At 41.2% G+C, this 26,522-nt stretch overlaps 1 protein-coding gene across 1 annotated transcript in view; it reads right to left on the bottom strand.

Moving 5' to 3' along the window:
* The window catches only part of MTNR1A (melatonin receptor 1A), a 51,381-nt gene extending 30,514 nt beyond the window's left edge, over positions 1–20,867 (bottom strand). Inside the window, exon 1 of the mRNA XM_038136427.1 lies at positions 19,495–20,867. Within this exon, the coding sequence (XP_037992355.1) occupies positions 19,495–19,687 (193 nt within the window). The 5' untranslated portion in view covers positions 19,688–20,867. The remainder of the gene's footprint in view (positions 1–19,494) is intronic.
* Positions 20,868–26,522: the final 5,655 nt, after the last annotated feature.

Below are 26,522 nucleotides of genomic sequence, written 5' to 3'. Positions count from 1 at the left end.
CCTTTAGAAACCGGAAAAAACCCTGGCAGCTTCATAGCATTCATAACATCTTTCATTTGAAAAATATTGAAAGACAGGGTAAAATGTAGAACCACCTGGGAATTAACTCGAAAAAAAACCAAAAACATATACGCCCTAGAAAATTTAGCAGAAATTTCTTTCTGAATTTTGGACTGCAATTGATGTGCACAGCTTTGGCCTATTGGTACTCAAAAAACAGCATCACAAACTTTATTTTGATGGAAAGCAGCTGCCTTTATTAGTATGACTTTTGTGACAATTCAAGCAGCTAAAGATAAGCCAAAGGGGAATGCAGTGTGTTGGAATAAATTTTGATTTTAGATAAAACCATGTATTTGAGTGACTGGAGCATGGGCATAGGAGGCATGTAGATACAGTGACATAAGAAATCTTTCAGTCACTATTGCTAGAAAACATGTCTTAGGAACTTCATCTTGAATACTTTGTTTACCACAAGAAGAGTTGAATCATTTGAGCAGAAAGTGCCCTGAGTATCTGGATAGAAAACAAAATACCTTTGCCTCTTTTTCTCAAGTATAACTGGCACTGAAGCTATTTTTCCCCCTAGATGTTTAATACATCAATCATGATCTGCTTTTGTGGAGGTGTTGCAATAAGATGAAGACAGAACTATCTGAAATAACTGAAGTATTCCTGGGACTTGTTGCAAATTTAGTGTCAGCACTCTGTTTGTTTACATTTTAATCTTAAATTCAGTTTAGACAAGAAAGAAAAAAAGAAAAACAAAACAAAAAAAATTTCATAATGGCTTTCAGTTCCAGACACTTCAGTAGTGACATGCATAGCTAAGCACTGCGAAAGCATTTCAACATATGTTAGCTTCAGGGATAAGCATTGTTTGACTGGGGCATTCAATATCCTTAAGATGTTAACGTGTTTAAATGGGACTGCCCTGAAAAAGAATGCCATCTGAAAAATAACTAAACCACAACAACCCGTAAGTGACCACCTTCTGTCCTCTTCACTTGTACAAAAACATTCACGTGAAAAAAAAGAAAAAAAGAAACTTAATGTGAGTTCTCTGTGAGGTGACTATATTTGAAAGACAGCAGGAACTGAATTTCTAAAAAAGTCCTTACAGCAAACTGTAAAGCCTTGCCTACCTATCCAGGTTTTTCTGAAGAGGACAGAATGAACTACTTCCCAGTCAGTAGCTCCCAAAACAAAACAAAAAAATCTTTTACCTCAAGGAGAGAAAGAGAAAATCGCTAATACTTACAGATGTTCACAACTCTATGCTTGCCCATAACAGCAGAGGAGGGATGTACACGGTACACTCTTCAGCTGGAAAGTTTTATCTCAATAATGCTCCTATGAGTCCAATTTTCCTGCTGTTTTCTCTACTCCAAAGTTGGGGTAGAGAAGCTGGTACTTGCTTTTCAACTCTCACTTTTTCTGAACTGCAGTCTTGCTGTGTCAATACCTTTGATTCAGGGAGCATTACTTGGGGGTGTTGTTGACACACAGCTCAACATGACCCAGCACTCCCAGCCCAGAAAGCCAATTGTGTCCTGGGCTGCATCCAAAGCAGCGTGGCCAGCAGGGAAAGGGAGGGGATTCTGTCCCTCTGCTCTGCTCTGGTGAGACCCCACCTGGATTACTGCATCCAGCTCTGGGGTCCCCAATGTAGGAAAAATGGGGACCTGCTGGAGCAGGTCCAAAGGAGAGCCACAAAGCTGATAAGAGGACTGCAGCACCTCTCCTAGGCAGGCAGACTGAAAGAGTTGGAGCTGCTCAGCCTGGAGAAGACCTTCCAATACCTAAAGCTGAGGAGTTAAGGATGTGGTTTTTTGATTTAAAGCAGATTAAGGAGAAAACTGTCAAACTCTGTAGTGCCACAGAGACCCTACTTTCACACAATAAAGTGTGGGTAATACCACAGCTATTAAAATCCACTGAGAATCTCAGTTCAAGGTAAAAAAATCCACACAGCCGAATTCAAGGGAGCAGATGGCTCTGGATTTTAATACAATAGATGAAATATGACACTGAATTGATCAGAACAGTTTGAGATACTCAGTTCATCTGAAATAAGTTTGAAGATAAATATATCATTAGGTGTATTCTCACATACAGAGAGGGCAGAAAATGTGCAGCCAAAGCTATGCAGATGTTAATTATAAAAGAAATTATTAATTTAAGGGGGGGCTGCTCTGAGCAATACAAAAGATATCACACAACAGGGAAATATTTCCCTTAGAATATGATATACACAGTACATAAACACCAAAAAATCTTTCAGTCTGCCACATGTCTTGCCCAATTGTAATACAAGTTATAGCTCTGACACACATCTGGAATGAATGATTAACAGAGAATTCTGGAATACTGCTTTGATCAGACTTCAAATAATAAACAATTGCACAAACTGAGTTCATAATGGCTTAATTGTAACCCTTTTAAGAGGGGAGTCTTTTTTTTTTTTGGTGCTTTTGCAATGTTTATGTAGAAACTCAGTCCATGATGAGCAGTATAGATAAAAGCATGAAATTGGTAATATTATTCCTATTGCTATGTAATTTAATTTCTATTGCCATAAACATAAGCCTCTTTCATCTTTTTCCCCTGGTTTAAAAGATACTTTTTCAAGGGTAGATAAGGCTTGTGGAAATGAAAGCAAGGCTCTTTCCATATTCATGCTTTCCCCTTAAACTGGTCATGAGAGTTTCCATTTTTTTAATCACTGCACTATAAACAGAGGGACCACTGAAATGCTTTTTAGAAAATTTCTGTTTACAGTTTACAGCTCTACTAACAAATCTTTGAGCCATGCTAGTGGTTTGATTTGTGATTTACTCTGTGACCTCAGCTCTGCTACTTATTTTCTTCAGGGACAAGATTTTTCAGGAGTCTTCTCTGATTAGCTTAGCTTTTATGAGAGAGAACATTTGGCTGCTAGAGCTAGACTAATGTTTTAATGTAAAAAGCTCGTTAATTCTCTCTGATGATAATACTTCTAAGTCAAAGTCACTCATTAGCCCTTAAAATTAACATCAACATATAAACATCAGCGTCAGCAGAACAGAAACTTTCCAGAAAGTTCTGAAGTCTGCAATTTAAGTGGCAAAGACCATAGCTAGAGTGGCAAACAGTATTAGCTTTTCTTGTAGTGATTTTAAAGCTATGCCAAGCCTATATTTTATGACTACTTAATGGCTGTCAGTAGAATTTTCACACATGCATAGTCACCATTGACTGGTATTTCACCTTGTTTACAAGGACATAAACAATTTTATTAGAAGTTTAAAAATTCACAAGCTAAAGGAGACTCGTAAAATTTACAGTAAATCTATTCACAGATATCCTGCAGTTTTCTGAACGTGATCATCAGTTATGCTGGTCTTAAGAGAAAACAGACAGAACTGCCTGTAAATAAGCAGAACTGTAGGTTTCCAAGCAAGTACAGAAGAGTGCTTTTTTTGGATAAACACTTTAAAACAATGGTAACTTCTTTGACGGGAGCAATCTAGCAAGGAGAGATATGCAACTCAAGCCCATCTACTGCTTATGGCAGAGTACAGTATCTTCTGTGAAGTTTCTGATTTCAACAGCATGGAAAGCTGTGGAAGTGTAGTGGAAGAGATGACACTCCACCAGGTAAAATGAAGATTTTAGGGCCCACTGAGTGAAGAATAGCACAAGCTTTAAGTACTGATGCAAAAAAGTGGCAGAAAATATATTCTGGGACATATTGGACATTACTTGAATTGTCATTTGAGTGAAAACATCTAAAAGCACTATTTTCATTGAAAATAGGCAATATGAGGCAGAAAAGTCAATTAAATAGTATGGCTAAAAGGGCTAACATAAAGCTAAAAGAATTCCCATGACCTATGGGACTTGTATCACTAGTGAATGATCTTCATGACATACCAGATCAGAAAGACAAATAGACATTGGAGATTTAAATGGTATTATATGAAAATGCTGGAAATTAAGATGTTTTAGAGAGAGCTCACATCCAATACCTGTAATCTGGTAACAAATGTTTAGTTACAGCTCTACTGAAAAGACTGTGATGTAGCTGAACCAAGGATCATCTGAATCACAGTCTCATGAAATCTCCAAGCCTTGCCTTCTAACTGATGCCTCTCAAAATGACACATTTTGGAATAATCAAAGAAAAACAATAAAGCACCTCACCCAAAACTAGCTGTGCAACTTCAGTTGTGTCAGTATATGATTATAAAAAAACCTCATCTAATTACATGAATAATTTCATTTTTGAAGGTGTTCATTGAGTATTCATATTCATTGACTTTTGTAAGCAAAAGGAATTTATAATAAAGGATGTTTGGAGAAAAATTCAAGTGTTTCAAAGTTATTTATGCATCATACAAGGTATATTTACAGAATTTCACAAGCTGCATAAAAATTGTTTAAAAATGTATGGGAAGATCAAGACTGATTTGCATACTGACAGACTCATACAACACTAACAAAAGAGATGGGAGAGTATAAAACTCGAAGTTCAGAAATTAATATATGCAATGATATGTCACAGAATATACTGAGATGAAAGGGACCCACAAGGATCATTGAGTCCAACGCCTGGCCCCACACAGGACAACAGTCTGCACTCTATATAAAGCCCCAAGTCTTGAAGTAATGGGTCACAAACGTGGGAAAGAAAATAATAATTTCCCATATTCATAACAGGTGACTTACCCCAAACAGAAATTCACAAATCTCTGCCTCATCTCTAAAGTACTACAGAATAAATAGCATATGAGGCTTGGGATTCAGAGAAAAGAGAAACTTAGTATCCTTCACAGTATTTAGAGGTTCTCTCAAGCTTTTTAAACGGAATGAAGTCAACATACTGCATTATTATGGATACTCACTTCAGAGACGAAAAAGGGTATTTAAAAAAATACTCAGCTAAAAAGTGCATGCTAGATTCACAATATAATTTAAATTCTTTTTGGGGATAAAATCAACAGTGGATTAGCGCAACACTGACAAAAGTACCAAGAGGGACACTACAGGCATCTGTGCAATAGCTAAAGACAGGGTACAAATTCAGAGAGAATATGAGGACACACTGAAGAAAGTAAGTGACAGAAAGTAGAAAGATGGATCAGATGAAACTGGGGATGTAGTAATAGAAATTAAATGCATTAACTATATGTTCATTCTATGAAAAACCAAGTTGGAAGAAAAGCTGCAGTTATAGTTTGGTACAAGGCTTCTTTATGGCACAGAGGTGCTGTGGAAGGTGATATCTTCTGCAGTTATTTAGGATAAAGAACTATAGCTGTCACACTGGGACAAAAGACTGTTCCAAAATGAAGCTGAGAAATGTTCATGAGAACATAAAGTATTGGAACAAGTAGATTCAGTAGCAGAACTATAGTGCTTAGTAACAGAACTGTACTGCTACATGCAAGCCACTATCACAGTGAAGACAAAAAATGGCTTAGAAACTGGGCTTTTACAATATTACAACAGTAGATGTAACTGGAGACAGTTGTAAAATAAGAAGGAAATTCATTCTCAGCTGATAAGAAATTACTCAGCATTGCACATGCCTCAAAAAATGTCAACAAACATATAAACAGTATGGGTTCAAGTAAAACAGATGTCAGTTCCAGACAGTATTTAATTTTCTTGGAAAATGCTTCCCAAGCTAATAATAGAATTCTGAAAAAAATCATGTGGTTGGAAAATTTTGTTCCATACTTAGAAAGGCCTTATTCTTATACTTTCATTACATACTTCTGTTATCTTTTTTTTTTGTGTCAATGGTCTGCACAATGCATACACAACTTCTGCTTGAAGGGCTTTATAATGTTATCAGAGAAATCAGTTTAGATCCAAGCAATAGTTAACTGTATCAGTAAAAGTCACTAATGACAGAAAAACATGTAGTATTTTTTTTCTGGATTCCCAAAACCAGAAAATGGGAATTTCAGATTCAAAATTATTCTACTATTTGATTCACTTCATTGAGATTAATTTCAAAATTCCTATTAATTCCCTTCTCCATAGCCCCTCCTTTCTGAACAGTGCCAGTACATGAAATTTTGAAGGCAATGCTGCTCCACTAAAAGAAGCCATCTGTCTGAACAATTAACAAAGCAATAGGTACTGATTTAAACAGCTTAACTCCAAGCAGACTGTATTGTCCAGTGTCAATAATCCAAACAAAAAGCTGAACACCAAGAATCAACAAATACTTGTCAGTAAATCCTAAATGCTACATTTCAGATCGTTCAACTCTTTTCTTCAACTTACAAAAAAATTTCTATCTTTGGAAATTGTTTTGACTGAAGTTGCTTTGTTGCTATACTTTCTTCCAGATACTACTAGTAGTAGTCATTAACTGGAATGCTATCAAGCCTATCTGTACATGTAGAAAGACTTCATAGCTGAACATCCCTAGTGTTTCACAATGATTTGTAAACTGAACGCATTTGATATAGATGCAGAATATATGAAGTGATAAAGAGTAATTTTGAAGTCATTGTTTCCTAAACATAGTCACAGTTTAAAACAAAACATAAAGGTTTGATAGAGAAAACACATGTAGAAAAAAAAAATGTCTAGGGACTGCAAAAAGCAATAGAAGTCAATTGATTTATATTTTCTACACCAATAGCCTGAAAATCATAGCACAAAGCAAGATCTATGAGAATATCAAATGAAATGTAATGAATTATAAGCTTTGGCTAGGAACAAATACAGAAAAATGTTCATGACAGATAGAAAAACAAAAAGGACAGTCCTAAAAGCAAAAATCTCAGGGAGAACAAGACAGAGGTGACATGTATGCAAGTGCTCAGACATTTAGTATTCAACATATGGACAGAAATTGAAAGATAAAGGTCACATCTGAACTTTGAGTATGGATATGGAGTCAATAAAGTCTACAGAGGACTGGGAAGATGGTTCTGGAAGACAATAAGGAAAAGGGCAGCTGATGCCCTTTCATTAGGATTTCAATAGAAGATTTTTTTAAAGTCTGCTTCCCCAAAGGAGCAAAAATAACAGCATTGGAGAGACTGCTGCCATTTGTTGTTGAAGAGCTGGAAAAACAACCTAAAGCTGCTTAACACTGCAGAGAAAAAAAGGGCAAGAAAAAAAGACAAAATTAACTATGCCTACTTGTACGTATTATTTAGACCTTCAGGGCATGCTGGATAACATGCTGTTTTGTTTTACTTATGAGCAACAAAATGTTTCATTATCCCTGTCAAAAAATGATCAAGTATAAGAACTGAATTAAATGCATTCCCTTAACAGTGCAATCTAAGATGATCAGAAAAATGGTGGAAGCAAGATGTTGTGAACAAAAGTGAAGACCGTTCTGGAAAGCCTCTTTGTAACAAGGTTTTTTTATGATGGCATCTAGCTCCATGCACATTCATTTCGCAGATGGTGCAGAGGTATCCTTGAGCAGATGTACTGTTCTGCATGGTGGCCAAGAAGAATTCCAAATTGGAGCTAAAAACTAAGTTGAATAAGTAATTTCAGGGCAAATAAGTCAGGGTACTTATCAACTACATCAATACTTATCAACTGTACTTATCAAGTGACACTAACAGCAAAAACCTCGTTCTGAAATATTCTGGACTCTGAAGGGTCGCATTTCTTTTCCAGAAGCAAGAGAAATTAAAGAAAGCATGAAAGAACAGCAGCATTTTGAGGCTGCTAGCTGAAGGACACTCTGTGGACTGGAGTCACCTTGCAAGAATGAGTTTGCAGTGAGGCCCTTTCTGTTCACCAAGAGCACCATAATTACAGCAGCTGTAATCACTGGGTGTGGGGTGGGGCTTTTAATCCTGAGAGCAGTCTCTGTTAAAACAGGGACTCCAGCCCCAAGCAGTCATCCAGGTACCCATGCAGAGAGTAGTATCTTACTTCTGACAACCAACTCAATAATTAGACCTGTGAGAGGAAGGCTGGGTCTAGGATTACAGACTAATGAGTGCCCTACCATAGCTAACATAGTAATCCAATTTTTCCAGTTACACAGCATTCCTGATTTGTCAGCTCATATGACTCTTTTCTTACCTCAGTATAGGCTCAGTGTTTCTGAATATAGAAGTCACAAAATAATTTTACTTTACAAATTATCATTAGTTAGTCCTTTATTTCCAGTGTACTAAAAAGTCAACATTTTGTGTTTCTATAAAAAAGTATTTGATCACATACAGCATTTGCACTTATCAAATTAATATGTAAAAATGTTCCAACAAAATCAATCCTTAAAATAATGCTGTAAATATGTCTTCAGAATAGGTATTAGCTTAAAATAAACATACTGGAGCTGCCTTGCAATGTTACTACTGAAAATTTCATTTACTTCATTGGAATACCCGTATAAGAGAATAGACCAAAAACAACACAAGCAAAGCCATGATTTAGAGATTTATTTGCAAGACCAGCAAGTTTCTTGAGTAAAGTAAGCAAATATTCTGTCCAGTCATCACAATGAATGATCAGCAATTCAAAACACAGAAACAGGTGAAATCTCTGTGAAAGTTGAATCTGATCAAGAAAGTTTTCTGAGTAAATATAGGGACAGGAGATAATATGAATACCAATATAAGCAAATGATCTTAGAAATCAATTCACTGCTTTGGTGATAGTTATGTCTGCACTAGAAAGACCTGCTCAGGCAGCTTTACCCCAGGAAACATTCTGGCAGCAAAGGCCTGCCACTGCAATAGCTTGAGAAAGGAAAACAAAACACCCACTAGCAATGAAAAAAGCTTGCAATGAAAAGATGCATCACTCTTGTGACAGATGGGACATCCCAGTACAAAACAAACACCAGTAACAAGCAGACTGCAAACTCTACACCCACTAGGTTATTTAAACTTATCTTGTATACCTCATTTCTTTCCATTCATACTTCTGTATGCACATGTTTGCAAGACTCAGCCACACCTCTAGGTCATGTTGCAGGTAAGAATAGCTACAAGTGGCATTAACAAGGTACAAGTGCAAGCTTTGCACAACTGTATTATCTCCCCTAGATTGTCACAAATTATGTGTTAGAAATCCTTACCAGGAATAATTACAAAAGCAGCGCTTGGTTTAAAATGATAGTATTCCTAATGCCCCTAAGAATTCTGTAGCATCTCAATTCTATTTTTACAGTGTATAAATACCAGTTTTGACAGAATGTGTAAAGAGGACCATGAGGGAGAGACCCGAGTCAACAACTCTAAACTCAGAGCCTTTCAGAAAAAACTGACATCCATACTCAGTGGAAAAATGTAGGACGAAAAAAAAAACAAAGGAAAACAAAAAATTCAGCAGCAAACAATTCAGCAAGACTAAGTGAAAAGTTGTTTTTCAATACAGGAGTGGTCATCTCCATGCCATCGTCAGCACAATACTCAATGGGTGTGGATCATCCAAAGAAAAAGTGCAAACATGTGATGAGCAGAAGCACATCAAATTCACAGGAACATGCAGAAGTCATTGAACAAAAGTGGGTATGTCAGGTAAATACGAAATATTTTTGGAGATTGCCGACAAAGGAGAATTATTGTGCCACAAAAATTAAGAAAAGCAAGGCAGTTTCCCACCAACCAACAAAATGTTCATAGTCATTATCAGGGGCACGGCAGTAGTGGGATGCACTAAAGGGGCAAGAGAAATAGGAATCAGAACAGCTGCAAAAAACAACAGCATGTACACAAACTTGGAAGTGAAAACACAAAATGCCCAATTATTTTCCAAAAAAATTGTTCAAAAACCTTTGCTGCAAGAGCAAGAAAATCTGACTGCATTTTGAGCTCTACATTAAATATTTAATATGTGCTAAGACACAAATTGCTGTCTTCTCCATACTTACCAGTATACAGAGGAGATGAAAAGCTCTTTTACTGAGCTTGATGAGAATTACTTTGTTAACTCTGTATTCCTGAAATTTTGCATCCAGATCAGTTAGAATGAGCTTGGCCAATGAAGATTATGTGTACATGACACTCCCAAATACAAAAATTCCCATGGGAAGCTGTCTCAATAACAATGAATTAAAACCCACCAAAATTCTTCTAATTTATCGTAAGAACTAAAGTCACCACCTGTGTCTAGGTGCTGCAAAGGTAAAGATTACTGTCCTCCCTCCCCTCAGAAATGCTGAATATTGTTCTCCTGTGTATGAGAGACTAATTTCTGTAGTTGTATATCCACAAGCAATACACAAAAGTATGAGTTACAATGTGCCAGCAGATGTTGCAGTAGAGGAAAAAAAAAAAAAGGTTAAATTAAAAGGTCCTTTCTGCAAAAAACACCAAATTAGAGAAATGTTTCTGGATGTATGTGTATCTGTAAATTCATGAAACCAAACTACACAAAATTAAGCAACCTTTGGTTTGAATAACTTCTGCAACATGGAAAAATCAGTAGGATTTACATGTGCTTTAATATAAATGTGGTTCTGTACATACCCAAGACAAGACACAGCCAATGCTATGAAAATCCTTAGTGACACATGTTGGAATGCGTAACCTCATCAGGAACGGAGAATAAGATGGGTTTATAAGCACTGAAGAGATTCTCAACAGTACAGTTCTTCAGACAAGGGGGAAAAAAAAACAAACTGAAAAATTAGTGGTCACAGACAGCCAGACTGAGAAATTTCCAAAGGAACATCACACATATAGGATGATATAATTCACAACAGAAACACACATCTATACAGTTAGGCTACAGCAGCAAACCCCCAATTTACTCTGATTAATGAATGCAATAAAGAACAAGTTCCTAGAAAGTAGAAAAGGACAAATATACCAAGAATATACTTGTGTGATCTGACCAGACAACTCTAGTACAAGTAAAACTGTCTTTGTCCTAAGTAATAATTCCCATTTTAACCCTACAAAGGACAGCATTCCAATTTGTAACCCTACAAAGTAGCAATCATTGGTGGTCTCTTGTTTTCATTATTCCAAAGTGTGTTCTAGAAGCATCAATTTCCAGACTTAATAGCTTGCATACCTACTATACATGAAATTGTATGTGGCTTCCTACACTGCACCCACCTCAGGATATATAGGTCAGACACTCATGACCTTTACCTATAGTCAACTTTATTACAACACTATCAATGATCCAACAAAAGTCCTATTCCAACTCCAGAGTTATGGAAGACTTCTCTGCTTACCACACTTAAGGTTTAAGGCTATGAGCAGTACATCAGCCTTCTAACTCACTGGCAAGTATTGCAGAGATAAAAAGTGAAGCGAGACAGGCACTGACCTTGGTAAGAGATTTGCTATTGATTTCAGTAAAACCAGGATTTCACTTTTAGGGAAGTTATTTCCAGAGATCAGGCATACTTCTGGAGATGGTGCTTCCTTGCAAAGGGGAAAGGTCATTTTGTAGAAAGACTAACAGAATGTGATATCAACCTTTCTTTGACTAGCAAAGCAACAGCCAAGAGGTGATACTTTTATTCTCATTACAGGAATAGCAATGCTATGTAATATTGGTACAACAGAAAAAGCACATAAACTGACAGAAAATACATTCAGGCAATGAGAATCATAGAATGGGTTGGGTTGACAGGAACCTTAAAGATAATTTAGTTCCAACCCCCTGCTATGGGCAGGGACACTTTCCACTACACCAGGTTGCTCAAAGCATCATTAAGCCTGGCCTTGAACACCTCATGCAGCATCCAAAACCTCACTAAGGCACCTTCCGATGTATCAACACTCCTCTTCAGTTGGGGCAAGGTGATTCCAAAAGGATTTCTATGAACACCTACAGCACCTGAATGTTGTACTTGATGACTGAAAAGGTCCCATTCAATCCAGTGATCTAAGTGAGAGCTAATTCAGTGACAGATTCAGGGAAGGTTCAGAGATGTAATATGGAATAATGGGAATGTGGGGAAGAACCTAGGTTTTAAAAAGTAGATTAATATTATGTGAACTTGAATGTTAGTTGATGCACATTGCAATACTCAAATTACAGAAGGCAGATCTCAGCACTACACTGTCAGATATAATCTGGAGACATCTTTAATGCAAATAATTACTATAATTGAAGATTGGGCATATTAATGTAAAATACACAAACTTTATTTAAAGACCATGAATTCTTCATCCAAAATAAAAGAAAAATGCAACTGAAATAAATTATTAATTTGCATTTATGCAAACTTTGATTCTTCATAATATGCAACTCCCACATTTTCAAAGTGTTCTTAATAAAAATGTCCCACCCTAGCTGTACCGGACTCTTTCACCTGTGAAAATGAAAAATGTCTCTCAAATACAGGCAGGGAGCTGAAAGTGTCCTCAAAAAACAAGTTAAGCTAAGGAGTAGAAAAATGTTTATCATTCTGGAAAACAGAAACAAAATGAAACCTGTAGTCACTACTGGGGAAAAAAGAATATTCATAATTTTTTTCCCAGAATGCAAAGACTTGGTGGAACTTCTGCATGGTGTGACTGGATATCAATTTTCAAAGCTGATCCCTGTACTCATGCCCATTCACCACTTTGGTTCATCTCCACACAGCTGGCCACTTTGGCTCAATAACAAAGTTCTGGCAGCTGCACCATAACCTCCCTAGACTTTTACTTGGTGCAGCTGAAAAGCTGACTAAAAAAGAAGTCACACTGACCTCAACACCAAGCATGGAGCTGACCTCTGTCAGCACAGGGGCAAACTACCTCTGCTTGGTGACCTCTCCCTGAACACAAATCAGTCTTGCTAAACTTGCATCTGCAGCCAAAAGCAAACCCCCAACAAGCAAACAAACCCATGGTGATAGGATATAAACAGAGCTTATACTTCAGCACCACATGTAGAGTACCATGCACACATCATGCTGAATGGGGTTTCTGTAGGCCTAAATGAAAAAAGTACATATCCAGTCGAACTTTCACAATAAAGGTAGCTCAACAGTCAGTTTAAAGGTGTTAACTGAAAATATAATTAATCTGAAAACATCCATAAACCTTTCCAGCTGCTTAGTCTGTGTTTGACTAGAGAATTTCAGTGCTTGGTCATGCATGCAAGTGTCTAAAATTGGCTGCTTCTATTGTCTCTCATTTTCGAGAACAGGGGTTCTTCGGATAGGGTAGAGTCCAAATGAAGCATTGAAGAACTTTAGTGGAATTCTAGCAATGAAAAAGATGAAAGAAAACCCAATCCACCACCCTACCCAAAACCCAAACAACCAAATAAAGTTCCCAACTCAAGCACAGGATTCTCTGATATAATCAAGACTTGAATTTTTATGAAGACCAGTATTCTAATACCTATTCTTCAAAAAGCATATCTAACGATACAACCTGGTACTGTATTAGGAAATTTATAAAATGAAAAGAATGAGCTGAAATTTTTTACTTCTGGTGTTAAGCGCTTCTTCAAGGACAGGAAGTCTGCCTCCTCATTAAAAAAACCTAAAGAACATGAAACTTTACTGGTCAGTAACTACCACAAAGCTACTTAGAAGCTACAGAAGTTACCATCTAAATGTTGTAAACAGCTTTGCTGATTACTTTCAGTTGCTGCTCTACTTGAAACCTAGATTATCCCACTTGTCTATCTGTGATTTCAGGAGGGCTAGATTTGGAAAGAACTCTGGATTTGTTTAGTAGCAGCATTTGTATTACAGTCCCAAGCATTACTTAACTACGCACATTAAATACATGTTCATTTGTTCATTCAATAAGCAAACATTTTTTTTTTGTGTTTTTAGCAGTATGTTCTCTGTTATCCTGAGGAATTCTTAGTAACACCTCTCCTCCTGAAACAGAGGTCTGTAATTGTTTCTCAGGAGTGGAAACGTGATATTTAAGGCAGCTCAGGGATGTGACTAGAGGAAAAACTGCTAACAGCAAGGGGGACAACTTCTTGTTGCTGCTGCAAAACTGAACTGTGATGCCTAGCATTGAATTGATACCATGAAGTTTTTGCTGCCCTATGAAAGAAAGCCTCACCAGAGAAACAGAATGGACATTGCCACACCAGCACTGGATGCCTACTCTTGATAGCATTTTCTGTCACTAACCTAGACTTACTGACATCTGACCACTGGAAAGACATGAAGTATCCATGTTACGAAAGAAAAGTGGACAGCATGAAAATAATAGGAATGAGATAAGAGCAGAAGCAAATCGCATATTGCGAATGAAAAAAAATTTTATGAGAAGAGCGAAAACTCCTCAAAAAATAACCTAAGAGACAGCAAATAGTAGAGCATATGAGTATCACTGCCCACTGGCAGCAGCTACACTAGAAAAAGCAATGTCTCCAAAAACTTCAAAATGCAGAATCTTGCAAAAAGAATAAATACCTGAGCTTGACAGACACATTAGTAAGAATAAATTATTTATTATTTGGAATACTCACCTCTACCTTTGGGTCACTAACAACACAGCACCATTTAAGCAAGCCTTTGAAGCAAACTTTTGATTCAGTAAATTATTCAATCAAAACCAGTCTGAGGAACAACTTTATTGAAACTGTATTTTTATGCTCACTTCTGTTCAACAATTGGCAAAATTCAGCATCTCCTCTAGACATTTTCCCTTATCCCAAACAGCTTACCATTTTTAATACTGGAAGTTATTAATTTCTGAAATAATGTTCATTGCCATCAACATCTCAGTTTTTATCAGAACCCTGAATTTGTGCTATAACTTGATCTTCTAAGCTCTCTTCCTTGAGTCAAGGATTTGTCGGGATACCCAGAGTCTCTCAGGGCACAAAATGAAGTCCCAGGTTCACCTGTGACAAAAAAAAAATATTTAATTAGTCTCAATTCACAAAAGAAGTTTCATTTATTAGATAAAACAATCTTTACTAGAGCATTTAATATTATAATTTTAAAACTAAAAACCAAAACATCATCAAGAACAACATTTTTCTGAAAAGGCTGATGATATCTCCAATCTGGTTATTAAAAGATAGCTCCATCTTTATTTTTAAATTTTTTATTCTAGAAAATGCATTAAGAGAGGAGCACCCTTCAACTAGATTCTTACACTGCTTAAATCAAAACCCAGAGCCAGTTTGAAAAGCCTCCAAAATTAAATTCTTACTGATAGATTCCCAACCCTAATTCTGCAATGGTTGTAGTATTCAGCAAAGAATAAAAAAAAAAAAAAATCACAAGTAGCTGTGTTAGTTAGTTCTTTCAAGAGTGACTTCACTGATCTGAAGAGATTTTGCAGAGATTACCCTTACTCAATATTACCCTTGAGTTCATTGTATTCTTTTGAGCACTCACAGAGCTGTCTTCACAGAACTCTTGGGATCTAAAGCAGGTGAGACAGATTGAGCATACAAACACTGGGGTTTTTTCCCTGTGTCATTGCCATCTCATTCAGAAAAAAGTAGTTACCACACATAGGTAAGTTTAAGTATGTGTGCAGTCTTAGGGAAATTAACTGTATCTTGTTGCCCAGGGCCCTGGTGCCTCAGCAATGTCAGACTTCCTCTATCCCTTCTTCACTAGTAACAAAGTTTTAGCAACAAAACATTTGGGCCAAGGACATGGAAAACTCGAAAAATGTACAAAAACCCAAATACACCTAGCACAGAACAGAGATCAGTGAGAAGCAGCTTTCTTCCCTGATTTAGTAGGTGCTAGTTACCAGTTTGGCACCAGTGCCTGGATAATCCCCACCCCTGCCAAGAGTCAGCAGACAGGACAGGCACACAGGAGTGAGGCTGAGACTGCTGGGCCTCCCTTCCCACACTGGACTCCTCTGGAGGGGGTAGTCAGGGAACTTTTGGACCTCAGCACACGAAGCACCCAGAAAAAAAGCAACCCACCAGGCCAAGAGAACAGTTTCAAAAGGAAGAGAAAGAAGAGCAAGAGGTGTAATACCATTCAAGAAAACTTTCTTCACTGACTTTAAGAATGGTCCAGTCCTGCAGTCACTGAATACCCAAATCCACCTGTCACTAAAATAACAGGCGTGTGCTGACATTTTAATGTCACTAGCAGAAAACTAATCTCCATAGTCAAAGACTTTGAACTGCTCCCTCACCTTGTTCTTGATGCATTGTTTTTCTTGGTGTGGGTAACAACAAAGGCATAAGGATACCAGCAATCAACAAATTTGTCTGTAGTATTGCATAGATCACTTAAATGATTGCCTCAGATTTCTGAGATGCTCTGATTCGCTGTTGACAGTTTCAAGTAAAAATTCCACTCATTAAAGGTACCAACAGTTTTTTAATACACCTTCCCTAAGGCTGGTTATTGCATCTTCCCTGGGTGGATCTGTTGAATGACCTTATTTCTGATCTATCAATATTTATAAGGGTAAATGAGACAAGAATTTACACAAAACTTCTTTTTAAAATGATCTGTTCTCATTCTTTTTGAAAATTAGCTATTAAAGAAGGCACATCAGTTTAAAGTTCAAGCTGCATGAATACTCTACCAATATGGTCATTAAAATCCTTATGCCTTGAATGTTTCCCTTGAACTTTGTTTCAAAGTTAAAAGATTACAGATATCATAAACCAAATTCAGTCTTTGTGCAGGTCAGCTTTAAATTGCAGCTGTTCCCATCAGGACTGAATTGGTGTCAGGCACCTCTTGGATTACAAGCCACCATAAAAGAAATAACAGACCAGAACTATGAAACTTATTACAAGTCAAGTACATTAAATAAAAGAGGATCCTACCAGTTGCATCATCAGCTTCTGTGTCTAGAAGAGCATCTACTGAAGCCATGCTTGTGCCTATGAAGGAGTCTGTAGTATCAGACACTCCTCGCTTGCTGAGACAAACTTCTTTGAGTTACTGACTTCTCTGCTTTGATCAGTGTCTTTTACTAACCTTCTGACTGTCAGGAAGGTTACACCACTTGTTGAGAAGGTTTTTCTAGGCCTTCCTACTATTCCCCAATGCACTTTTAAAATTGTAAGTCCACAGGTTCAATTTGTAGTATCTTCCAATACATATGTATATAATAGAGAGTAGGACAGAGATGAAAGATGCTTTCCCCCACCAAATCCACCTTTTTGTGAAAGGGGTAAATACTCCTTATTTCTGTTAGTCCTCTCTTGCAAAGAGGGAAGAAAATCTTCAGTGAGATACATTTTCTTCAGGAGGTATCTTCTGTTCCTCCCTGACCTTTCTCCAGTGGAATTTTCATCCTGTGTCCTTTTTCCTCAATAAATGTGCCAGGAAGACTTAATTAATATAAGTTGTTGCAAAAGTAGAAGTTTCTTTCTTATTACATTTCTGTAAAAAGTCGTAACTGCCTTTAGCATTACCAAGTTACAAATTACTTGTATGGATAAATCAGATTATTTTCAATAAAATCTCTTCCTGAATAATCTGACTTAGGAAAAACAAGACTTGGGAAACTTTGGTCTTCAAACTTACAAATATTAGGCCAGGGTCTTCTAAATACTTACTGCCTGTTACAAATTTATTTGCCTGAGAAAGCCTTAATTGAAGGCCCAATTAAATAGTGGTGCTCACATAAATAGTTATTCCCAGGCACAGGTTTTTGCAAGATTATTCCAGAACACTTAAAACACCTTTTAAAACTTATGTTATTTCCAAAGATTCCTTTAATCCATTTACTAAACTCCCCCCATATTTTAAAGGAAAAAAAAAAAACCCTAAAACTTTAGGACTTTAAAAGCTTGCTCCTATTTTTCTCCTAAATCAAGATGATAAACTATTCACCACATGGTACCAAGAATGCACTCAGTTTAATTAATCCTTAATTTCAGAGGGTCAAGCAGTATCTAGTTCATGTTCCAGTCTTAAACAACTTATGTTCAGAAGAGTGCTCTACTCTCCTAGCTGTTGCCAGTTTATTGCAGTTCTTAAGTCACTATGACAGAAAAGGCAAGAACAAGAAATGCAGTAAGAGTGAGCAAGTGAGCACGAGTGGAGATTCAGGAGGGATTACATGATATCTACAGCAGAGAGTATGCACACACACAGAGCCCAAGGATTCAGTTACATCTCCAGAAAAAAGACACCATGTTTATTTCAGACTTTACCAGACTTGTCCATATTGCAAACTACCCACAGAAGTGCTAAAGCACAGATCTACTAATTAAGGAGGTGGAGAATATCACCCATTCCCCTAGAGAAACCCAAGTAATATGCCTGTCTCAACCCTTTCTCCCTCCATCTAAAAGTCTTCCAGGGAACAAGGGTAGTCAAGTGCTCACTTGGACTTCTGGAGTTGGAGTCTCCTCTCAGTTACCTGCACGTGTTACCCTGCCAGGTCCAGTGGATGAAATTTCTGCCCATGAAAGCAGGAAGATAATAGAGCTTTCAGAATTTACATCAGTGGCAATTGTAAGGAGGAAAAAAATTAAAATCTGTTACTCTTCATTTTGATCTTGTGTGTGGCATTCTACTATGGCTGAATGAAACTGAAGCGGACAAGCCACTAGAATTACCTGAATTAACCTTAAAAGATAAGCATGCCACTGTTTGCCAGAGTCCAGTACTAGCTACCTTTCTTAGGCTAGCTCAAAGCCCAGGCTCAAGTTCCCCCTCAGATGAATTTTAAACCATTAACTAATGAACTTAGTGCAGTAGTAATGAAGACCTTGACAGCCCAGTCGTGGAAAAAAAAAAAAAAAAAGCCCAGTGGGGGGAAAAAATAAAAGCAGTTTCTCAGTTGTCATGGAGTGAAATTCCGCTTTCATTACCAGTACAGCTCTCTTCCCATGCTCCTGTATTTTTTTCAATGAAAGATGCAGAGGGTTTGGAGTGCACAGATTTGGTACACGTGCACAGCAGCTGGTCTGACATGATAAAGCAGAATGAATCTGAAGAAGTTCCTGCCTGTCTGACCAATAATCCATGAACTAAGAGGGATTTACTCAATAGACCAGCACAGATTCTATCCTGTCAAAATTAGAGACTGATTTTTTTTAAAAAGTGCCTAAAGCTGTTTTCTGTTAGATGTTTTCCATTCCCCAAAGACCTAGACAGCAAGTAGGAGGCGAACAAAGGTGGGGGGAGGGAATTGTCTGAATCCTGCAATGTTTGTAACTTCGTATTCGCTTGATTTGAAGCTCCAACCATAGAATTTGTTACTGAAGACATTTCTGTAACTCAAAGAAAATCAATCAGAAGAATAGCATCCAGCATGCACAGACACACACTGTATGCCAAGGCAGCATCCCCGGTACCGTGTCTAAATCTCATTCTTAAATACGACTTACTTGCCATTCTCTTTTGCTAGGTGGGAACTGCCGAGAGCTAAAAATAGCACCAAGATTCAGTGGCGGGAGCTAAAAATACCCTTTCCCGCGCTCGATTACCGACTCGGCAGGAAAGACGGAGCTCTTGGCATCTGTCACAGCCTATAACCGCCAGCTGGGGATGGAGACAAAGAGCCCAACCCCGGAGTTCCGCGCTCGGGGAAAGTTTCACCGGCAGACGAAGAGGCCACGGCACTGCATCCCGGGGCCACGGGATCCCCACCCACCCCAGCCCGGGCGGCGCCCCCGGGCCTCCCCGCCGCCCCTTACCCGCGTTTCGCAGCTTCTTGTTGCGGTAGACGGAGAGGATGACCAAGAGGTTGCCCAGCAGGTCCACCGCGATGGTGAAGATGAGGATGGCGGCCAAAGTGGAGGTCACCCAGGGCTGGCGGCGCGGGGCGCCCTCGGCCGGCGGGTCCCGCGGGAGGACGGAGCTGTTCAGCTCGCTCTCGTTCACTCTCATCCTGCCGCCCGACCTCCCGGGGCACAACCGGGTACCGGCGGGGCGGGCGCGGGGCAGGTGAGGTCGGGGCGGGGGTCGCGGTCGCGGCCGCCCTGCGCCGCGGGGCTGCCCGCCCTAGGGCGGAGCGGGGCAGGCGGGAGCGGGCGCACCTCCCATGGCGGCCGGCGCCGCTACTCCAGGCAGGAAGTTTCCCCGAAGTGTGCATGTGCCGCGGCGGGACACTTTTATAGCCCGGCCGCGCCGCCGCCCCGCCCGCCGCCACCGCTGCCGCCAGGTGACACCGAGCCGCCCCCGCGCCGGCACGTGCGCGGCCGCGGCTCCAGCTGCCGCCGGCGGCGCCACAGCGCCCCCCCGCGGCGCCCCGTTCCCGCCGCGCTCCGCTTCCCCATTCATGCTCCCGGCCGCTCCATTCAGCGCCGGCCGCTCCATTCACCGGCGGAGGCGCGGCAGGGATCGACGGGGCTCGCTGTCTGCGGTTGGGCGGTTCGCAGCGCTCGGCGCTATTTTTAGCACTCCTGGTTAACGCCGGCTCTTAATTAGGCGCCCGCCGAACTCCCCTCCCCTCCTCCCCCTCCTTTATTTAACATCGCACCCGCACGGTAACGTGAGCGCGGCGAGAAACCTCCCATCGGGGAGCGGGTCGGGGCTGCTATAAAAAGCTCCTCGCGAAGGAGACTGGCTGGCTGGGCAGGGGGGGCGTCTGAGGACCCGCGTCCCGGGAGCACCACGTGCTGCCGCAGCGAGGGGGCGGCGGGGGGGACACGCACCGCCTCGGCAGCCCCCCCTTCCTCCCCTGCAGCCTTTCTTCCTCCCCCACACCCTGGGCAGCGGGGGCGGTCTGCACAGGGAAGACGGAGACAGAAAAGGTAGCGGGGATGCCCCGAGCCACCCCTACGAGCCCGGTGAAGTCTGGATCCCCTGTTCCCCAAAAGCAGCGTTTGCTTCAAAGAAAGGAGGAAACAGGGAGCCATTGCCCAGCCGTGAGGAGGACCCAGTCGACTGAAAAGGGTATTCCTTCACCCTCTCGTGCGGTGGGCGCACTGGTGAATAAATGAATGAATAAATAAATAAATAATAAATAAAGCCACTTTCTTCCGACTGAATCTTCTCGCTTGCATGGCACAGAGCTGTTGAAAATCTCTGAGCAAACTGGGCGTGGGAATCACTCTCCCATTCAGGATAACGGGCTGCGAGTGCGGACGGCAGTGCGCGCTGTTTTCCGCGGAGCGCAGGGCTGGGTGCGGTGCTGGCGGCCAGGGGCGGCCCCGCGCACCCACCGCCGTCCCGCCCGGAGCGCTCCCGGGGCTGCTGCGGCCGGGCGGGCAGCCGGGGGGTCCGCGGCGGCGGCGCGGGGCTCCTCCCGGCGCGGCGCGGGCGGTATCGTGCGCGGCTCTGCGCGGGGCGGGAGGGGCTCATGCGGCGCAGCCTGCGCCCAGCACCGGGCTCAGGGCGCTGTGTCCCGTGGCAGCCCGAGGTGAGCGATAACCAAAGCCACCGTTGTCACCAGCAGTTACGTAACGCGGCGGCTGTGACAGGACACCGCGGGAGCGGCCGGCCCGCAGCCGCGGAGGGGCGCGGACAGGCAGGGCGTGGCGGTGGCGGTGGCGGTGGAGGCAGCAGCGGCACCCCCGCCCTGGCAGGCGCCGCAGTCCCAGCCTGCACGGCTGAGTGCCAGGGAAACCCGAGCTTCCCATTCACCCACGGTTTTCTTACACCACCGCGGGCAGCGGAGCGAGGAGCACCGCCGCTCAGCCTCCCGCTGGTGAATGTGAGACCGCTTGTGTTTGGTGCGGGAAGTGCTGGTTTATTTGACCACTTACTGACTTATTAAATGCTCAATATTCCGGCAGCGTGTTTTCCCGCCGCCCCGATAAACAGTAGTCCCGGGGAGATGTGTCGGCGCTGCACAGCATTCCTTCCCACTGCTTCCCGAGCAGCATCCAAAGCCCATCCATCACTGGAGATGGAGAGCAGCAGCCCGCACCACAAGAGGAGCTTGCAGGAGGAGCCCCTCAGCGCGGCGCCGCAGCTCCTGGGCAGAGGGGGGTGGTGAGCACACACCCACCCATGACAGCCACATCCACCCACCACCAGCCCCCGCCCTCCATCCCCCTGGCAGGTTAGTGCATGTGTCCGTGTAGGTGCATAACAACTAGGTTATCAAGCTGTGGAGAAGATTAAAAATAGGAGGAGCCAGTATCAGGGGGATATCAGATCAAGGGCAGCCACACGTGGAGGCAGGTAGACCTCCACGGGTGTTTGCCTGGACAGGGAAGGGCTGGCTGCCCAGAGACAGCTGTGAAATTTCACAAGGTCGAGTATTTTTAACCAGAAGGTAGAGCGACGATGAGGATCAGTCCAGGATTTTGCTTCAAAGAAAAGGAATCTGGTCCATGCAGGAACTGCTGTTATTTGTCTCATTCCTAGGATGTTCAGTGACATATTTGCAATTTAGACCCACAGGGGAATGGAGATATCACTCCACCCATCCCATTTTAGTCTTGTGGAAAGACTAGGCTGCTTGTGTGGTGGGAAGGGAACGCTTCTTGAAAAGGGAACTAAAGATGTCCTAAGGCATCACTACCAGAAAACCCTGTACGAGAGCTAAGGGTGACCCAAGCACCAGCAAGGGCCATGATACATTGAGAAACCTTGTGCTGCTGCTGTTGGATTTCTTTCCTGCAGAGTGGGAGATGGGCATCAGGATGTGGGTCAGGCTCCAGCAAGAACCACCTTCCCATTCCCCACCAGGGAGTGGGACAGCTTTCTCTTTCCTCCCTCTCACCTTGACAGAGACACCTCATACTAGAAAATGGTGCTCTTTAGGGTTTTGCATGTGTTTACTCACATTCTGGAGAGTTAAAGACTCTAAGATGCCACCCAAAACAAGCAAGCTGTGAAAACTGCAGAGGAGCAGATCTAACAACATCAGGCTCCTTCACACTCATCAACATTCAGAGTCAGTCAGGCAATCTTAGAGGCAGTTTGGTATTGTTTGTTACATCCTCTGAGGCTGGTCTCTCTGCCCTCACATTTTCTACACTTTTTCTACATATGCATTTTTAAAGTACAACTGAGTGAAGTTAAATGATGCTTTACATGAAAGCAGCATAAGATCAGGGCACAAGAACAAGCAAATCACTTGGGCCAGGCACCCCATATTATGATAATTTAAATCAGAGTTGACTTCACTGTAGTGAGCAAAATTGGCAGAGATCTTATTACATGAAGAAATACGGAACTTGTCTGATCTGTCATGAAAGAGTTCTGATTTGGTTTTGCTTGGGTTGTTTGGGAAGTGCCTGTTGCTCATTCTCTCTCCAGCCAAGTTTCCTGGCGGATCTTGAACTGATGGTGTAGTTTTTGGTAGGTTTTGGTCGTGTCTCCTGTTGATGCAACCTGCTCTCTCTGGATGAGTGCAAGGCCTGAGTCTTGTTTTTGTCTTGTCTAGAGCTAGCAGTTGAGCCTGTTGTCAGCATCTGGCTGTGCCTGCTGCTCTTAGGTCCTGTGAGACTGTGGTCTGGGCACAGACTACATAGCAAGGACATTAGATGAGTTGAGGGAGCACTGTCCATCTGGAAAGATAGATGGAAATACAGAAAACATGAGAAGAAATCAACAATTCAGCTGGTTCTCTGAGTAAGAGAATGGAGACTGCCTGGCAGATGGGCCTGGGATGCTCAGTAAGAGGGGCAAGTACTGAAAGCATGCTGGTGTGGGTGCCTGGCAGAGAATGGAGTGGGAGGGCAAAAGGCAGAACATTTGTCTCCTTAAGGAGAAGTTTTCACCAGGTTCAGTGTGATTTTCTTACATCAGGGGAAATAGCTGTGGAGGCTGATGGCAGATAAGATATCTTGGAAGGGGCTGACTTGAATACAAATATGGGAGGCAGGCCTATGGAGGGCTGTACTGGAACAGGGAGGTAAGTAAAAAGTTGTGGTGCCTGTGGCAGAGAAGCAGCAGCTTCTGATAGCTTTTATGTTTTGGTGCCCTTCTCTCCTTCAGAAAAGCCTAGGAAGCTGCATGAAATATAAAAATGCAGACTCTATTCTGCTCAATCACAATAGGTATTTCCATAGTGAAAAGCTGAGACTATCTTAAAACTGAGGTGGAAAAAAAATGAGGTAAGCCAACTGGCAGTGTGTTTCTGTGGTGAGCAATAGTGTGGAGAGTAGGAGCAGCTGCTCATTTGAATGCTTAGCGTTAAATTAAGTAGGTGCAGATTCTGTTCCTTACTATTTTGAGACCTTCGTAATTCCCCTGTTATGCTGAAGAACAGTTATGATGCTGATGGTTCCTGAGCACTCTAGGAAAGAAAGGAAACTCACAGCTCCTCTCCGCTGTGGTGCTTGGAGACATTTTCACCATTACATTTGCCAGCCTCTTGGGCTGCTCGCCCAGCACACTGACACGGTCATTTAGTTCTCCCCATAACCCTTCCTTGACAGCTGTTGTTCAGTACACAGGTCTTGCTGATACACCTATGGGGCAATTCCACTTCCCCAACAGTTAAACTGCTGTGGCAGCAGGCCTGTTGCAGCTCATCCCGTGGCAGGAGGTATCTACTCTTCATTACATCAGACCATTGGTTGTGATGCTGCACTACAAAAAAAAAAAACAAAAAAAACCCCTGTCTTTTAGAGGAGTGATTCAGAGTGCTGAAATTTTCCCATGTTTTATTTTGTGATGTGCAGCTTTCTTTCCCTGACAAGTCTTTTATTTCAGTGTTTTTTTCATAGTTACAATCTGTGGCATCTCCTACCTACATTTTTTGAGTCATAAAACAGCTCTGTAAATCGCATCCTCTCTGTGAGTATCGGGTTTGGGCAGATGATGCAAGAGATTGATGGGAAATGTGCCAGCTCTTTAATTCTTCATTCAGCACTGCCTTAGAGCACAGTTTTTGTATTCAGAGAGCACTGTTATGACAATTCTTGGGCAACACAGTCTGCTTTTGCTTCTGGCTTTGGGGTTTCTAAGGTGAGATGCTATTCACCACATGGCTGGGACAGGGAATTTAATTTAGAAATGAAACTACATCCTAGGACTCTTCTCTGCATTAATACTCTCTTCTCCTCCAATATGAAATGGCCTCAAAAGGAAGAAATAGTAGCTTCTCACTGTAGAATGGCAAATTATATAATTGTTAAAGCATTCTCCAGAATGATTAGAAAATTATCTTTGAAACTTTGCAAGCAGAAAAGGTAACTAATGTCAGCTTATCTGTATTTTAGGGTAGGAAAGTGAAATGCTGTATATTGTGATTGACTGTTTTAAGCATGCTTCCTCATAAGTTTGATTTTAAAGATGATTTTGGAGTTAATTTTGAAGTTGGGGGGATGAGAATGGGTAAGGTTCAGGGCAGTAAATCCTGATCAGAAGCTGATATTTTTTGAAGCCCAGTCACACACCACAGTTGCTGAGATAGGTGAGTTAATACTCAGCTTTGTCCTCAGTGGCTCCAAGACTTCTAAATCAGTGCATCTAGTGGCAGATCACACTAAGAGACCTACCTTGCTACATATAGAGTGAGGTTGCTTACCTCAGACTGTTCTTCTGATATATTTGCTTGTCGTGTCCATTTCTTTGTCCTGTGATTCTTCAGGATATTGGTCCCCAGCCACTGCTTTTGAGCGATGATTGACGTAGATTGTTCCACAATGTGAGCAGTCCAGCAACAAGCAAGGCTTCTGGAGAGAGGGCACTCTGTGTGCACCAAGGAAATAGAACTGTCCTATTATTTGTGGTTTCCTTCTGCTTCCTTCAAGTCTGCATTTAAAATGTTAAGGATAAGGATTTCCATGGCACTAGCATTTTATAGTGTCATAACAACTTGTCACTCTTCTGCCCTGCCCTCTGAGCCCTCAGATCCACAGTTCCTGGTAGATACCATTTACTTGCATTAACTATAGAGGTTTAAATACTCCTGCGATAAAATAAAAGCTTTGCCAAAAGCCAGAATGTACCTGCACATTCAGATTGGTAGCTGGTATTCTTTTCTTGCAAGGCTGTATGTAGCCTGTTTTTATACACTGTTACGGTGCTTTTTTTATTAAGCAAACTCAGAAATCTGGACCGATTCCAGCCCACCCATTTCTCTGGTGTTCTCACTATGCTGACCAAATTCAGCCTGTCTACTTAACATTTAAATTTGCTTAGTTTCTTTCTTTATTTTTTTTTCTATACAGGAATTTATTACAGTAAGGGAAATATCATATTCCTTTAACAAAGCATACAGAATGGTTTAAAATAGAAATCACATTCACTTTCTTGTTGTATATTTTTATATTTACCTTTGAATATTCTGCCGTTGTACGTTTATTTTTTTCCTCCTTGGCAGTGACTTTAAAACCTTTCAATATCTTCTTGTATTCTTTTCTATGACTCTTTTGTCAGTCTGAGTGAATGTTTTCTTTGGCTTTCCTTTTGTTTAAATATGGGGAATAGAGGGAACATGTCTTGAATTGAAATCACTGAACTGGAGAGGGACTACAAAAAGAATTGACTGTAGTAAAGCTGAAGTATTAAAATCCAGCCAGTGCGGTTCTCACCAAGTGTAGAAATGCAGAAAAATGCTTACAGCCTCAGAGAATGCATGATGAAGTTACAATGGACGTGTTTGAAATGAATGGGAAAAATTGAAATTGGTAGTCTTTGACATGAAGCCAGATGAGAATGAGCCAACGGTGGGGTAGGGTGGGGTGCTGAGTCTGAGGGATTGGAAGAAGTCAAAATGCTTAAAATGGAGAAGCATAGGATTGTTGTGAGTAGTCAATATTCTAGTTTTAGCCTGTTATCAATGAACTGAAATCAGTGGAATGAAACTTGATTGAAA

The sequence above is a fragment of the Motacilla alba genome, chromosome 4, assembly GCF_015832195.1.
Source record: "Motacilla alba alba isolate MOTALB_02 chromosome 4, Motacilla_alba_V1.0_pri, whole genome shotgun sequence".
NCBI classification, from domain to species: Eukaryota; Metazoa; Chordata; class Aves; order Passeriformes; family Motacillidae; genus Motacilla; species Motacilla alba.
This window is presented reverse-complemented; position numbering and strand designations above follow the sequence as displayed.